This window comes from Lepidochelys kempii, chromosome 4, assembly GCF_965140265.1.
Source record: "Lepidochelys kempii isolate rLepKem1 chromosome 4, rLepKem1.hap2, whole genome shotgun sequence".
In the NCBI taxonomy this organism is placed as follows: Eukaryota; Metazoa; Chordata; order Testudines; family Cheloniidae; genus Lepidochelys; species Lepidochelys kempii.
Genome location: NC_133259.1, coordinates 90,119,399 through 90,136,178, shown reverse-complemented (window position 1 = coordinate 90,136,178; position 16,780 = coordinate 90,119,399). Strand labels below are relative to the sequence as shown.

Below are 16,780 nucleotides of genomic sequence, written 5' to 3'. Positions count from 1 at the left end.
AACCCTCACCCCCAGCTGGAGCCCTCACCCCCTCCTGCACCCCAACCCGATTTCATGAGCATTCATGGCCCTCCATACAATTTCCATACCCAGATGTGGCCCTCGGGCCAAAAAGTTTGCCCACCCCTGCTCTAGATCACTGGATGGTTTAAGACTCTTGGAGCCTGAATGGAGTCCAGACACTGCCCCAGTCTCTGCAGTCCCTAGGCACACTATTGGATTGCAGACCCTGTGTCTGGAACTCCCTGTCCAGCTGCCTAGCTCCTGGGCTCAGTGCTGACCCTTCAGCCTCCCCGATTGCTTAAACACACCCTCTTCCAGGACTACCCCCAAGATGTGAGCCTTCTGGTTTACCATATAACTCTCACAGGAAGCACATTGCAGTAGTGAAGCATGTAAAAAACACACACACACACACACACAGAGGCAGATTCTAACACCACCGCTCTCTTGTACTTAATCATAGATGCCTAAGAAAGAGTACAGATCATAGAGAACACTAGCCCCTCACTAGCACCCCCTTCCTTTGGGAGTCCTTGGAGACCATCTGCGTTTAGGAAGGTAGGCAGGGTCCCCTGCCTCACCCAGGCTTCTGCAGATTGGGTTAACCCTCCCCCATCTTGAGCTGGAAAAAAATGGCCCCCAGAAGAGCAGCTCTTGCCCTTTTTATAACTTTTTGCCCTCTTTGTCAGGTGACATCCTCCTCAGCTTCTCCCAGTGATCACAGCCTCCTGCCTGCTGACTTTGTTGCCAAGACGACCTGTCCACGGTTAACCTAGTTCTGTGGGTTGGGAGCCAGCCTATTGTTTAGAGTTATTCCATTTTGATAGGAGAGCACTTAATGTCAATGGCCCTCTCTTGTTATGCTTTTGCCACCAGCCTTTTGAATTTCAGCCCAACATGGAAGTAACAGACAAGGGAGAAGGCAAAAGGCTACATCCTTCAAAACTGAGTTGTTACGGTTTGGTCAAGATACATACACGGAGTTCATAATTCATGAGTTGCTTTTCTAACATAGTTTTTAAAAACTGAAATAAATACATATGTGTAATAATATAGACCCACATTTATATCGTTTCATATAGATATATTCACCTATGTACATACATATGTATATGTATTACTGGAATAATTAGGTCTTCATTTAATTGAGCATTAGTCTCATCCAGTTATTACAATGACAAAGGCAAATACAGTTGTGTACCACTTCCTGGGCAGCTAATGGAAGTGATACATGACTGCATATAGTAGCAGTGGCTGAGATGTTCAACTATGGACAGGTGCAGATTTTATACATGAACTCGGGATGGTTGCTTTACCTTCAGGAACATGCTGAATCCAGTTTTCAGGAGATCAGTGAGACCTGCAGAGAGGTGCTCAATATCAACAGGGTCAGGTCGATCAGAATTGAATATCTCCTCTACCACCTGCTTCAGCAATGGCTTGTAAGTGGCCTGCAAAAGTAAAACGTGCTGAAAATAAAAGTGCCTGTACTTGTGGCGAGTTGCTTTTCTTAGCGTTTCATTACCATTAAAGGAAACAAAAGCTTTTGTCACAGAATGGAAATTGGACACATTTAGAAGGTTGAAGCAACAACTGTATTTGCAACATTACATAGCAATGATGTGCACAGAATTCTCATCTAATTGAAGAGAGAGATACGTGCTATATTTACCCAGGTGCTGTGTGTACTCCATGTGTAAAGGGAGGCAAGGAAAAAAGTGTGAAGATTCTTGTGGGAGAAGAGGTCAAGCGGCCAGTCAAGGCTGTTATTATTAGCAGAGTAGAGCATATGGGCTTAGGTTTCTCTCCAACCCAAAGCTCCTTTAGGGTCATACAGAGAGGGCAGCGAACTGTCACCATACCTGTAGGTTATCTTGAATCCAGGCATAATTTCAAGGAGACATGTGGCTTTGTTGAACACTTAAACAGAAATGAGTACTATGATTTGTTTATTTTTAAGAGAATTTAGTGCACTTGAAACAGGCTGTCCTGGCAGCTAGAGAAGGGCACATCACTTAAAGTGTGAAATAATAATTCAGCTCCTACTCCTAGGCCAGGAAGAGCTATAGGAGGAATGATCATGTACCTCTAGCTCTCCATCTCTGCACAGCCAGCCACTCCTGCCTCCTAGCTACATAGGAGAACGGGGACAGATTAAGACAATCTGGGGACCGAGGGCCATAATGACATGCATAATAATGACATGCAGCCTCCTGTGGTTCTGTCCTCCCAGCCCAACCCTCCATTTGGAGTGATGGTGGCAGGGCCAGGGGCCCCTTTCCCCTGCAGGTGTTGCAGTAGGAGCCCCCATCCCTTTGGATGCAGCAGGGATCACTTATCCCACACAGAGTCAGGGGGCAGGGGAGGGAACCCCCATACTTCCCCTGGCAGTCAGTTACTTAGGTGGGCATGTTTGCCACACACAAAGGCCTGCATGACACCTAAATCTCAGATCAACCTAGCTATGTCGCTCATGTGAAATTCACACCCATGAGAGACATAGTTAAGTTGACCTAAGCCCCGGTGTGGACACTGCTAGGTTGCGGAAAAATTCTTCCATTGACCTAACTACTGCCTCTCGGAGAGGTAGATTTATTACAGGTTTCAGAGTAGCAGCCGTGTTAGTCTGTATCTGCAAAAAGAAAAGGAGTACTTGTGGCAGCTTAGAGACTAACAAATTTATTTGAGCATAAACTTTTGTGAGCTACAGCTCACTTCATTGGATGCATGCAGTGGAAAATACAGTGGGGAGATTTATATACACAGAGAACATGAAACAATGGGTGTTACCATACACACTGTAACCAGAGTGATCAGATAAGGTGAACTATTACCAGCAGGAGAGTGGGAGGGCGGGGTGGGGGAGAGAGAGGGACCTTTTGTAGTGATAATCAAGGTGGGCCATTTCCAGCAGTTGACAAGAACGTGTGAGGAACAGTGTGGGGGGAAATAGTTTTACATTGTGTAATGACCCATCCACTCCCAGTCTTTATTCAAGCCTAAGTTAATTGTATCCAGTTTGCAAATTAATTCCAATTCAGCAGTCTCTCGTTGGAGTCTGTTTTTGAAGTTTTTTTGTTGAAGAATTGCGACTTTTAGGTCTGTAATCGAGTGACCAAAGAGATTGACGTGTTCTCTTTCTGGTTTTTGAATGTTATAATTCTTGACGTCTGATTTGTGTCCATTTATTCTTTTATGTAGAAACTGTCCAGTTTGGCCAATGTACTCCCCCGCCCCCCCAGCTATTCCTCAGACATTCTTGTCAACTGCTGGAAATGGCCCACCTTGATTATCACTACAAAAGGTTTCCGCCCTCCCCACCCCCACCCCCGCTCTCCTGCTGGTAATAGCTAACCTTACCTGATCACTCTGGTTACAGTATGTATGGTGACACCCATTGTTTCATGTTCTCTGTGTATATAAATCTCCCCACTGTATTTTCCACTGCATGCATCCAATGAAGTGAGCTGTAGCTCACGAAAGCTTATGCTCAAATAAATTTGTTAGTCTCTAAGGTGCCACAAGTACTCCTTTCCCCTGGAGTTAGTGAGTCTTGGAGTGAACACCCTGCTGTGATCCTAAGGCTGTTCACATCCCTTAGAGCTATTATTTCAGGTTGTCTGCAAACTCATAGGTTTTATTCACACACATGATGGCTAAAAACTTAGTTTTGTTTTTCTAAATGGAAGTGGAGATTCTGATGTCGTTTCCCATGTGGGGAAAAGAAGGGAAAGACCCCTTCATCTCTGTTATCTTCAGGGTGTGGACAGCTGGTTCCCTTCCCAGAACTTCAGGGTTAGTTGAGTGACATGTCCTCACTGAAATCTGCTCTGCTCTGCCTTACCCTGCCCCCTGCAGCAACTGCACATGGAAGCACGCCTCTTGCTTCTGCTAAGCTACTCCTTTAACTCATATGGTCTACTAGGACACACAAGGTGACATTGGACCAATGGGAAACCTTGTCTGTTGACTGAGTCTCTAGCACACTCTAGGATGGCCTGAACTTCCAAGTGTTAAGGGGTCAGTACAGGTGGAGTATTTAAAGATGTAAATCACTTCCTGTTCTCCCGAAGATACTTATTTAAATTTAGGGTGCAGTGAGCCTACGGTCATCCCTTGAAAAGGACAGAAAGAGGAAGGGGTCTGCCAGCTGCCTTTGAAGACACAGGAAAAGTCCAGCAAACTATCCCTGATGATCTGAGAGTAGAGGAATCCTCCCCTCAACAGAAGAGAAGAGATCTTCAGCAGAGGTGGTGGGGGAAGTGCTCAGACTCAGCTCTGCTATTTAGAGGTCTGAGCTGGAGAGTATCAGATCCCTCTGAATATGAATATCATCCAAACATCAAAACACCAGACACGAATACCACTCACACTCTGTAAACACGCCCTCAACCATTTTGAGACACTGGGTCTGATTTTCTTTTTATTTGCATCAACATAGATGAGAGGAATGGTATTTTTTGTGACATGGACAGCTGTCAATTAGTGAACGGACTGAGACCACAAATTCTTTTCATGGTACACCAAATAGCTATCAAGTGATAACTTTCAGTATCTATCAACCTGGGCTGAATTTGAACCGGTGATCTAGAGATGAAAGGGTCCATATTCAGTTATCAATGGCTTGAGCCATCCAGTCATCCTAAAGATGATTTCTAAGGGATTGTCCTCATGACCATTTAGTTTGCAGCAAGCAGTAAATCTACCCCACACTAGCCTGCCATGCACTAACTGTCCACGTGGGTCTTGCTGACATGCACTAACTAGTTCTTCTTTTACTGAAAAATCTACCTTACTCAATTTATAGTTGGGGATAGCATTTTTTGTTTTCATAGGTTTGCTGAAGATTAAAACATTAAAAAGTAACTGTAATAGTTTCAGGAATGAGTGCAATGATCTTAGAAAATTAGCTGGTTCCAAATCTAGTACACAATATTTTCCTACTGTGCTATTCCAGGAATGTCACTTCTCTAGTTTTCTTAGAAGATTCATGTGCAATTTCACTCATGCTTTGCAAAGATGAATGACAGAAGCATCATTTATGACACATACAATAAAAAAAAAGTAAAAAATTAGCCATTTACTATGCAACTTGGATCTTTTCAAGTCAATACTATAATTAAAGAGATTTTTTTTGTCCAGCAGTTTACAATGTAAGAAACAAATCTTGCACTTTGGTAAGCAATCACATCAAAGAAGATTTATGTATCTCTTGTAGTTCTTCTACAACAGGTGAGAATTCTTTTAAATTAAACCAAAACCATAACAGACATTAGCTATATTCTTTCCATAGTAGGACATTCCAAGACTTGTGTCAAAGCTAGTTATGCAATGAATAAGTGCCTTAAACACCACTCACAAGCTTGAAGTCCAGTGTAAAACTCTATGTAATATCCACTTAAAGCCACATATAAGCAATAGAAATGCATAAAAAAAGGAAACATTTGGAGTAGAGATCAAAACCAATGTTAATCAGAAACCTATTATATGAAATAGAGGATAGATATCATCTGTATGCCATCAGAGATGAATACTTACCAGCTAAGATTTTCAAAAGTGACTAATGAGTTTGGGTAGAGCGGGTCAAAATATTTTTGAAACTTTTTTCCAAGCAAAAAATGACGTTTTGTGGAAACCAAAATGTTTCATGGAGCATATCAGCTTACAGGAAAATTTCCCTGTGAAGGTTTCTCAGGTCCAGGATGGAACTACTAGAGAGATCCACCCCAGAATTGCCAATGGCCCAGTGGAGAGTGGAGGGCACTTATCCGGAATGTGAGATACACAGGTTCAAGATCCCACTCTGCCTGATTTAGAGCAGGGACTTGAACTTGCGTCTCACACTTCCCAGATGAGTGCCCTAGCTACCAGGACACTGGCTACTCCTGGGACAGGTTTCCTTTCTTTCCCTTATGTTGGTTTGTGAAAAATTTCAAAGGGTCACATTTTTGTTCCACACTGGAACAAAAACAAATGTCAAAACCTCAACTTTTTTTTGCAAAACAGAATTCTTGTTTTCAGGCCAGCCCTAATTCTGGGTGCCTGGATACCCAGGCTCTGAAAATCAGGGCCCTTCGAGCGTCTCAGGCTGGCCACCCAAAAAATGAGAGCCATGAAATTACTAGTCATTTTTGAAAATCTTGGCCACAATATTTACGATGCTTTTCAAAAAATAATGTAATCTCTTTTAATTTCTACATTAGACTGACAATAACAAAACTTATATCCTAACGCCTACACTAAAATCGTGTCTGGAGATTTGACACTGCTAACATTTTTGTATAAAACTGTGTTTAAACACAGTTCTTGCTAGGAAGTCGCTAACAAGTGGACCTGTCCCATATAGACAGACCAGGTTACCAAAAATTGTGTATGTAATCAGGATGAGGAATGACAGGAACAGAGCAGCAGTTACAAGAGCAGGCAGAGCAGAAACATTAGTTGTGGAATCTTGTGACACATGTAACCACGAGGATAACTGATTGGCTAACTTTGCATAAACATTCATTAGCTTATTTAACACAGGACATTCATGGTGATAAGAAAAGTCCTCTTAAAAGTTTCCTAGTAACTCTGTTAGCATCAGTATATTTTGGGATATGAACTCAATCAGAATAACTGCCCCAAAACTTATCAATGCTGACAAAATGTCTATGAAATATCAAGAACCCTGCATAGGTGCTAACACAGTTTCAAATCTCAGTATAGATATGGACCCTGGCAAGATGGGCTGAACACTGGGGACTTTATCTGTACATAATAGAGATTAAACTAGGGGTTTTAAGGCTAGGCTCCTGGCTCAAGAAGCCACAGGCTGGGCTCTGTTTTGTGGCTTAATCAAACCTGAGGTGGTAAACAATAGTCTTACCCAGAGAAGAGCATAATGCTCAAGAAGCCACTCAACTCCTCCCAGTTCATGTTTTTGTCCCACCTGGAAATGCAGTGCCTCCCGATTCCCTGCCGTGGGTTTCTCCTCTCCGACTGACTGACACTGGGAGGAATATATACAGAGCTGTGCACCCCTATTACATCACTCCTTGGTGGTAGCTCTGAAAAATCCCTCTACTCAGAAAACCCAGAGCGCCCCAACTCATAAAATGGCAACTTTTGTTCTTTTCCATTTAAAAGGAGAGGGGCCCTGAGTCCCTGCAGCTCTCTCTCTTTATAACAGCTTTAGCATGGCAGTAAACCAACTAAACACGGGGGGAGAGAACTTGGGATCCATCCACAGAGGGATGCTTGACAGAAAAGGAGAGTTGTTTGTATGTCGCAGCCACCCCACAGCTCCTGACCACAGTGAATCTGCAGATCTCTTCCTAATCTCCTTCTGCATGATCAGCTAGCCCAGTACAGAGCCAGGTTAGGCAGCTGTAAGGATTCTTTACCTCCACAAAAGGTGTTCCAGGACTTGGCCCTAAATGAGTAGAAGTGGGCTAAAAACCAAAGAACATACTGATGCTAACTACATTTCTAGGAAACTTTCAGAAGTACTTTTTTTTATTATGCTGAGTATTCTGCACAGAGCTACCTAATGAATATTTTGATGATATTAGCTATATCAGCCATCATTCTGGTCACAAGTGCCAGAAGATGTCAGCATTAGGTTTTATGTTTTGACAGCCATTGAATTGCAACTTGATCCCTGTAACTCTTTCACTTGCCTCTCCTACAGTTTTTCTACTGCAAGGCCCCTTCAGCAATGTTGTGTAATAGCCAAAGCTCCATTGCTACACAGCATTGTTTGACTCACCACTGGAGTAATTTTATCCATTTGTTAGTCTGCGGTACACTGAAGTTTCAAAGGAATCTTTCTGGCTAAGGACCAGGGACAAGTTTAATGGTCTTTTAAAATCTTAAATTACTACATGTGCTTTCCATGTGGCAAACGTCCATTTCCAACTGAAGAAGTTATGTAATTGGGGGGGGGGGGGGGAACTAACTTTGGCCAGGATGACCTATGCTAAAAGAAAATCACACTACTTTCAATAAACAGAAGCTGTATTATCAGGCAATTTTTACAGCAAGACACTTGCAATTGTGGAAATCTGAGAAAAAATACTTTGAAACACAGTCCCATGTAGATACCTAGACATCATTTCAATATACAGTAGTGGATTCTGGCCCTGTGTAGTCTTGATCTAGCCCTGCCACTCACACAAAATATATACAATATCACAACATCATTGTTAACCAAATCCTGAAGTCCTTACTCAGGCAAATTCCCACTGAAATCCAATAAAATCAAGGGGAATTTGCTTGAGTCTGGACTGACTAAGGACTTCAGGAGGCTGCTGCTGATTAGGTCAGTTCTAAAACCTATTTCCAAAAACATTCCGTGGGGTTGCAGAATACGTTTTGTATTCATACAAAAGTAAATTAGTCACAGCTGTGAAACTGTAATTTTGACCGTATGCTAGAACAATATAACACAGATGGAAAAAGGATTATCTACTTACCTGGCAGGTATTACTTCCTGGGACATACACAGAATTAAACTGTTTCATGTGCATTCGAGCTTTTGTAACATCCCTGAGGGACTTAAAGATATTGTCCACTGCAACCGTGGCCTTCTGAAATGTCAGGTGAAGAGACGATTCACAGCCTGAAACAATACAGAAACACATGGCTATGTGAGTAAAGGTCTTTCATTTTTTGATAATGAGCAGTGGGAAAAAGATGATGAGGAAGACATTTTAAATTAGTTTAATATTTTTAGACTTTAGAAATCAACATGTATATACAACATGCTCCCAGCAATAGAACAGCTTGGTAAAGCAGTCACAAATCCTAGAGAGTAAACAAAGCCAACCATGGCTGAGTTACATGTGTATCTTGGATTATGAAACAATTTAACAGCAATACCATAAATTCTGATTGCTACAGCAGGCAGAAAAGGTAGTTATGTCACTAGATCTTTAAGGGAAAGAACCCTTCATTTTTCAGTCTGCTCACTGTGACACAATCGTGCAAGGAAGTTTACTCACAGCACAGTACCTGAACCTTTGCCTGCAGCCCAGTGACTGAGAAGGCATTTCTTAGCTGTGCAGAACTAACTGGATGACTTAGTGACAAGTATTCTGACTTGCCAAGGAAGATGCATTATCCAAAAGGAGATATGTTCCTCACTAATTCATAATTACTACATTTTTAAAAATTTATTTGCTTAAAGCAGCTCAACCTAAGATGTGAATGTTAATTTTCATAGAGGCCTTACTTTTTAACCCAATTCTCTCCACCAGGTGGAGGCACAAAGGAGTGGATGGTCAAATGATTTCCCCAAGCCATATCCAGTTGTAAGCCCATGACTTAGTAAGGAAAGATTCTAGTCCTTGGAGCTAATCACCATACCATCTGACCTATATTACAAAAAGGAATGGAAACTGTGCTTTCTAAACTTAAATGGCTCAAGTTAGAGAACTGCTGGATAATTTATATTGAAATGTTTGGTTTCAGAGTAACAGCCGTGTTAGTCAGTATTCGCAAAAAGAAAAGGAGGACTTGTGGCACCTTAGAGACTAACCAATTTATTTGAGCATAAGCTTTTGTGAGCTACAGCTCACTTCATCGGATGCATACTGTGGAAAGTGTAGAAGATCTTTTAATATACACACAAAGCATGAAAAAATACCTCCTCCCACCCTACTCTCCTGCTGGTAACAGCTTATCTAAAGTGATCACTCTCCTTACAATGTGTATGATAATCAAGTTGGGCCATTTCCGTTGGAGGAGGTATTTTTTCATGCTTTGTGTGTATATAAAAAGATCTTCTACACTTTCCACAGTATGCATCCGATGAAGTGAGCTGTAGCTCACGAAAGCTTATGCTCAAATAAATTGGTTAGTCTCTAAGGTGCCACAAGTACTCCTTTTCTTATTGAGATGTTTGTCGTTCCTGCCAAATGTCTGCACAACTCTCTCCCTGCCTTCTTTTCTGCTCTCATTTCTTCATTATTCTCTCCACCGCCCCTAATAGTAAAGGACAAAGAGAGTGTGAGACAAATCCCCACTCTCATCCTCACAAATAATTTGCCACTGGGGACTCAGGGTGCATTCTGTTTTGCTGATTTACATCCAGATTCTGCAATATGATCCACATGGGTAGGCCCTTACATCTGCCTGCAATCCCATTGGCATAAGTGGGGCTCCCTCTAGGCATGAAGGACTGCCTACATGCATCAGTCTGCAGGAATGGGCCATTCTTAGATGAAAACTCCTTGGGATGGTGTCTTGTAACAATACTTAATCAATACCAATGTCAGGAAAGAGTTAAAATTCAGCCAGCAGAAAAGACAAACTGCTGAGAAGCAAGGACATCGTTTCTGTCAATACCTGATAACTTAGCTCAGCTTATATGGTCAATGCCTGCCCAGCAACTCAGCTCTTAGAACAATGCTAACCCTCCCTTCACAACCCACTGGATGTCTGTAAGCACTCAGGCCTATCCCCCCACCCCCACCCCGCCTCCTTCCCCCGTAAGGTAGCCATAGACGTTTGATGCAATTAGGATGACCTCTATATGTACGTACTGTTCTTATTTTTATCTTTGTTCAGGGTTCTCTCTTGACTTGTAACAATGTCTGACTCTGTATGTACAGATAAATGCAAATGAATTGATAAGAGAATGTATATAACTGGCCACTATGACACCATATCTTTGAAGCTGCTTGTCAGTCTTCCCGGTACCATGACTAAACCCTCTTCAACTCTGTGCTTGCCTGATTCTGGGGAAAAGATTCTTTTGCCTAACACTAAAGACTTTCGTTTTCCATGAATGGAATAGTGGCCAAATGTTCCTATACAGAAAATACAGACAACAAGAAAAGCAAAACTGTGTAGATTTAAAGAGATGCCTAACATTAAGGCCTTTGGAATCATTACCTGTCAAACCACCAATGACACAGCAATCTTTGTATTCTGCACAGCAAACATTAAGAACTTTATAGGGCTGAAGATATTCCTACAAGATTATTATTAGATATTGGGACTGAAGGATCGGGTTCTTTATTTGTTCAAATACTAGCTGAAAAAGAATCTGGGTCAGATCCACAGCTGGTATATCAGGGCAACACTCCATTGGATTTTCATTTGTGCTACAGCTGAGGATCTGGCTCTAGCCATTGTGTGGTCTAGTAATGCACTGGGACTGAGAGACAGCAACTCCTGCATTCTAACCCCAACACTGACACTCACTCAGAAGTCCTTGGGCATGTCACTTGAAATCTAGTAAATTTTAAAAAAGTGAGTGAAAAGTTGTTTTAGGTACTGTGTTTGTTCAAGTCCCCCTGCAAACTACTGTGATTTTACAATAATGATTTGCTGTTCTTAAAACATGCTTATCTCTCTCGTGCACAATCTGCACAGACAAGGAAACTAATTTAGGCCCTAATCCTTCAATTGACAAGTGTACCTGCCTCCTACCAATCACAGGCCTGGGGTCCCAATCCTTCAGACAGTTATATATGTCCACATCTTTACTCACATGAGCTGTCCCATAGACATCAGTCTACTCCTGTGGGTAAAGTTAAGCATGTGTGTGTTTGTAGGAATGGAGCCTAACTGATTCTATAGTGAAACTACCAAATACACAAATTTGTGCTACTGAATGTACAAAGTAAACTGGAAAAAAAAATAGTTTTTTTCTCTAATATCTGTTAGCTGTAGTAAGTTTTAATATTATTTCTAACAATAGTAGCTAAAAAAATTCAGAGAGATTTTAAATTGACAATGTCCTTTTAATCTCTGTCTTGTTTTCCCAGTGAGTAAAATGAGGGTCCTAATACTTCAGTGGGGTACTCAAAATGTATCTGCCTTGATGGGGGTTGTGAGGGTGGTTTCCCCTCTCTCCGCTATATTAAATTCTGTAAGAGCCAAGCTTTTTCCTGGTATGTAAATGCTAGAGGTAAGCTTTTTCTGACTAGCACAAGTTATTTTTCCTTTGTATAGAGTGCTTTTTTCAACCCTTTTTGAGAAGAAAGCCATCACTTTTGGCCAAAACACATCTGGAATGTTTTCTTTTGCTAGTGAACCTCAGCACTCTTTGTTAAGCAAGGTCAGGTAAAGCAAAACCACATGAGACAAAGTTGGTTGCTTTTGCTTTGGACATTTTCTTTTTTTTCTTTTTTAAAAGAGATTTTATCTTTTGTCATTTCAAAGTTCATTGTCTTGTTCTTATACTTATTTTTCTCATTAGCAGAGATTGCTCTGTATACAATTTCTTCCTTCTTCCATTGACAGCTTTTTTACTTCAAAAACGATCTTCAAATAAGAATTTTTAAACTTTCCACCCTCCACTTCTTCTGAAATGTAATGACCAGTCACTGAGGCCCATTGCCTTGCACTCTGTGCAGCCATTTATGCCTGTGCAAAATGGGCGTGAAATGCTACCACAAGTGTCTGTGAGTGCAGAGTTCTTATTTGGCAGCATATTACAGCTCCATTGCATGGGTGCAAATGACTGCACTGGGGGCAAGGCAGTGAGAATCAGGCCCTGGATGTATATGGTGCCACAGGATAGGGACGCCATATAGATACACTAAGACAGTCACAAACACTATCAATTATCATTTTGTGTTCTTTTGCTTTTAATGAATCTTCTATTTTCATATTTTTTAGCCACAGTTCTTTTTGTTTATTTATTTATTTTTATTTGAGCCTGGCAATTGTCTGTCTGGTTGTTGTTCTCTGCGTTTGGCATATAATCACAGCACATCCTGTTTTGCTTTCTTTGTTGAGATCAACCTTTTGTTAATGCATTTCTTGATTAACTGCATGCCCTTTAATTACTTGATTAACTACCCATGTTATTTATAGAGAAACATTGATTTTACATGTACCATTACTTTTACAGTTTATGTTAACAGAGTCATAGATTTTAAGGCTATTAGATCACTTAGTTTGATGTCCAGTATAACACAGGCCCTATAATTTCATTCATACTTGTATTGAGCCCAATATATATATATATATATATATATATATATATTTTACTAATGCATGCTTTCCAGAAAGGTATCTAGTCTTAATTTAAAGACTTCAAGAGATGGAGAATCCACCACTTCCATTGGTAGTTTGTTCCAATAGTTAATCATCCTCACTGTTAAAAATGAATGCCATATTTCGAATTTTATATTTGTCTAGCTTTAACTTCTACCTATTATAAAGATGGAATTTTAAAGGACCTTATTTTATGAAATATTTTAATTTGTTTAGTATAAATTCCTGTGTACTTTCTAGGATTCACTGGCTTCAAAATTAAAAAGGAAGCATTAATTTTTATACTGCACTTCTGATTCCAGGAAAGGAAATAAGGAATCCTTCTGTTCAGCCTAGAAACAGATTCCAAAAATTCAGCCAAGAATCTTCAAGACAATTTACAGTGACCTAATACGTATGCAATCTGAGACACCAAGAAAACCTTATATTATGAAAATACTTTACATAAGAAAAATTTACATTGTCGAGTTCAAACAGAGAAACTTGCTCATAATAAATATTCTGCTCAGGGTTATGAGGAGTCAGGTTGATTACAAGTATTTAGTGAGTACTTCCATTTCAAGCAATCATTTTCTTCCTCTGACCTTTCCCATTTTAGAGCTATATTCTTTCACATTTAGAAATCCATGGCATACTGCACAGCTGGGTATAGATTATAAACCACTGTAACCTCCCCTGGGATGGAATATAGTCAATTCTAACAATTATTCTAATTGGATTAAAATGCATTTAAGGCACACAGTTATGAAAACCATCTTCCTGACATTCTTTAAACTGTTACAATAATTGTTTTTCAGATCCCACCACTTCAACCTTTAGAGTCCTGCAGACTCCATGTTACAGTCCCTAGCGTTCAATGCATCAGCGTCAGAAGCTTCTGCTGTAAACTAGAACCACAGGCATTCAACGCTCTGGGATAATTTTTTCATTAGCATGTTGGATTGTTGAAGTGCACCATACATATTAGAGAGAGATGAAGAACTAATGTGCAAAGTGATTGATATATGACGTGATTAGTGAGGGTGGTAGCTTCATCTCGTAGCCCTGTGAAGTGGGATGAAATGGAAATGGACAGTGGGGCTGAGGTAAAGGCCTGTGGGCCCTGAGAAGAAAAGAGTGATGAAAAGCATGCCTTGGGAAGGATGGGTACTGGGGGAGTATTTTCTGCTTTCATACACAGAAGTAGAAGCTGGCATTTCCCGGGTTTTGGATCCAGTTTAGAGTCTGAGGGCGCTTGGATCCAGAATTCCAGTTCAGGGCCATCTCCAATCTCTTTCTTTCAGCTATCCTCAATGGTATATATTCCTTCTGTGCCACCCGGAAAAACCTCCTTTCACATGGTAGTAAATCAGACAACTCCCGTCAAGTTGGACTTTTTTCAGATCGTTCTCTCTTTGGAATCAGAGTTTGGCTTTGTCCTTGTTAGCGGTTTGGGCACCTTGGCACCAGCAGGCCATAGTCTTCTAGATAAAAATTGTTCACGCCACCATTTTATGGAGTAACAGGAAGTGCTGCAGGGATAAGAGGGGGTGCAGGCCTGTGCTGGACAATGAATATGCATGTACTCTTGATCTACAGTAAGGATTTGGTATTTTGTTCCAGTGTTCTGTGGCAGAGCCTACAGAAAACATTTGTCTGTCATGCCTTTCTTAATTGCCCCACAGTGGGGGAAGGAGAGACATGGGGCTTAAAGCCCCATGTCCATCAGAAAAGCCCCCCATGTCCATCAGAAAAGTGGCTAGTTTGGGACTCTGTTGATCCAGAAAGCTCAAATGCCTGGGGAAATCAAGTCCTTCTTTTCTCTGTTTGGCAGCATAATAGTTACATTCTTCTCCTTTTAAATGTATTTTTAGTTTTTTAATCCCTTATACTAGGCATTAATAAAAAATCCCAGGTTCTTTGAAACTTGTTATGTATTTGCTGTACTATAATATGTCTGTAAAATGAGAGCAACTTTGCCCTGATCTGTTGCCAAAATCTGGAAAACAAAGGCAGTTGCGTTGTACAAATGACATGCTCCGACAAATCACGTCCTATTCACACCTTTCATGTCAGCGGGAGCTGCGTGTGTGTATGGAGAGAAGAACAGAATATTTATACTCTAGCTTTCCGACGTTATCAAGAAATATGTTCCTTTTTACAATAATGCAGAGGTGGAATGTATTAACTGGAGCATAGCTTATGTGTTAATTAAAACAACAAGGAGTCTGGTGGCACCCATGCATCTGAAGAAGTGGTGTTTTACCCATGAAAGCTTATGCCCAAATAAATCTGTTACTCTTTAAGGTGCCACCAGACTCCTCATTGTTTTTGTGGATACCGACTAACACGGCTACCTCCCCCCCAATACGTGTTAATTAAAATAACCTTAGCTGTTACTGAATTTTCACTATAAAATGAAGGTAATTAACATAGCATATCAAACTTGTTACATGCGGAGGAAGGGGTGTAAAAGAGTATCTACTATGGGAAAGTTTTGGATATTGCCTTATTATTGGCAAATATAAAATAACCCCACTTGTGAAAATGGGAAAATTCCTATTAATGGCTTATGGGATTGGAGATCTTCAAGAAGTAGAATTTGTCTAAAAATTCTGATATTGTACAGGAAAAAGACTTTCAGACTTTGTGCTAATCTGAGCCTGCTCAACTTCCACTGACTTCAACAGGAGTTTGAGGGGGTTTAGAACTACACAGTCTGCATTCAGCAACTAATAGGATTCAGTCAGTGGTTGGCCCATGTGTTGTCCTACTTTTGATTTTCCCTAGATCTCCTTCTGAGTCATATCATGGCTTTTCTTTCGTGAATAGCAGAACTATGAGAACTAGAACCAGTGGATTGCCACAGAAAGCTTAGAACAGAAGAAAAATGGAGATGTTCTTCTTTTTAACCTACAGTAATTACAGAAACCAATCTGTAATATGTTTGTTATTTGACAGATTTCTAAAACAGAAAAAATCAATAAAAACCTACTTTAAAGGAAGACACAACATAGATCTGTACTGTGAACCTATCAGCTTTGTCAGTGGTTCTTTAAGTATGTCACTGTTTTATTTTCCTTTATGGGGATAAACTCCCAACTGAGACTTTAGAGAAGAGCCATTGTGTATCAGAAAATCACCTTCACACATTGTCACTATACTTTGTGTCTGTTAATATATAGTACAGGCATTATAAGTAAGCTTTTGTTTCTTCAAAAATAATACACAATCATTGCCATTTAGCCGATGTTCTTTCTGAGAGATGCCCTTAATAAAGATAATGCTATTTTCAAGGCTGCAAACTCAGGGAAAGATCAAACACTCTTTTAAAGCTCATGAGTTCACTTAGGTTCACAGCGTAGGCCATTGTTCGGAACAACTGAGGCAGAGTGCAGCCATAATCAGAATTGTGACAAGTGAACATATAAAGTACCTGCAAAAAACAACCAACAAAATGCCCTGAAAACCATGCTACGGGGCTGGTGGGAAAGTTAAGCTGTTCTAAGAGCACAAGCAAAATGATGCGTTGAAATAAAAGTCATCACTCAGAACAACAACAAATCCCAGCACCAGGATCTCATTATGAATGTTGCTTTTTTGTACATGTGCAAAGTTGGCTCACTTGGACTGTTATGCATCAGCAAGAGACAAAGAAAGAATAGCAGGTAGAGGGCCTTGGGGGCCAAGACATTGAACACCACACCATTTTTTAAACTAATGAAAATCTCACATTTGTTCTTTTACTCTGTATTAGAGGAATATTATGCCTCTCATTTTCTAGCAGATTAATATAAAAACATAC

At 40.6% G+C, this 16,780-nt stretch overlaps 1 protein-coding gene across 2 annotated transcripts in view; it reads right to left on the bottom strand.

Moving 5' to 3' along the window:
• SCFD2 (sec1 family domain containing 2) overlaps positions 1 to 16,780 on the bottom strand; it is a 312,542-nt gene that overhangs the window by 30,315 nt on the left and 265,447 nt on the right. Inside the window, exons 6-7 of one of the 2 annotated variants that reach the window (XM_073342054.1) lie at positions 8,460 to 8,605; positions 1,320 to 1,454 (exon numbers count right to left, since the gene is read on the bottom strand). In XM_073342054.1, coding sequence (XP_073198155.1) covers positions 1,320 to 1,454; positions 8,460 to 8,605 — 281 coding nt within the window. Of the gene's footprint in view, positions 1 to 1,319; positions 1,455 to 8,459; positions 8,606 to 16,780 lie in introns of those variants that run through there. The other variant, XM_073342057.1, reaches the window with a different exon arrangement.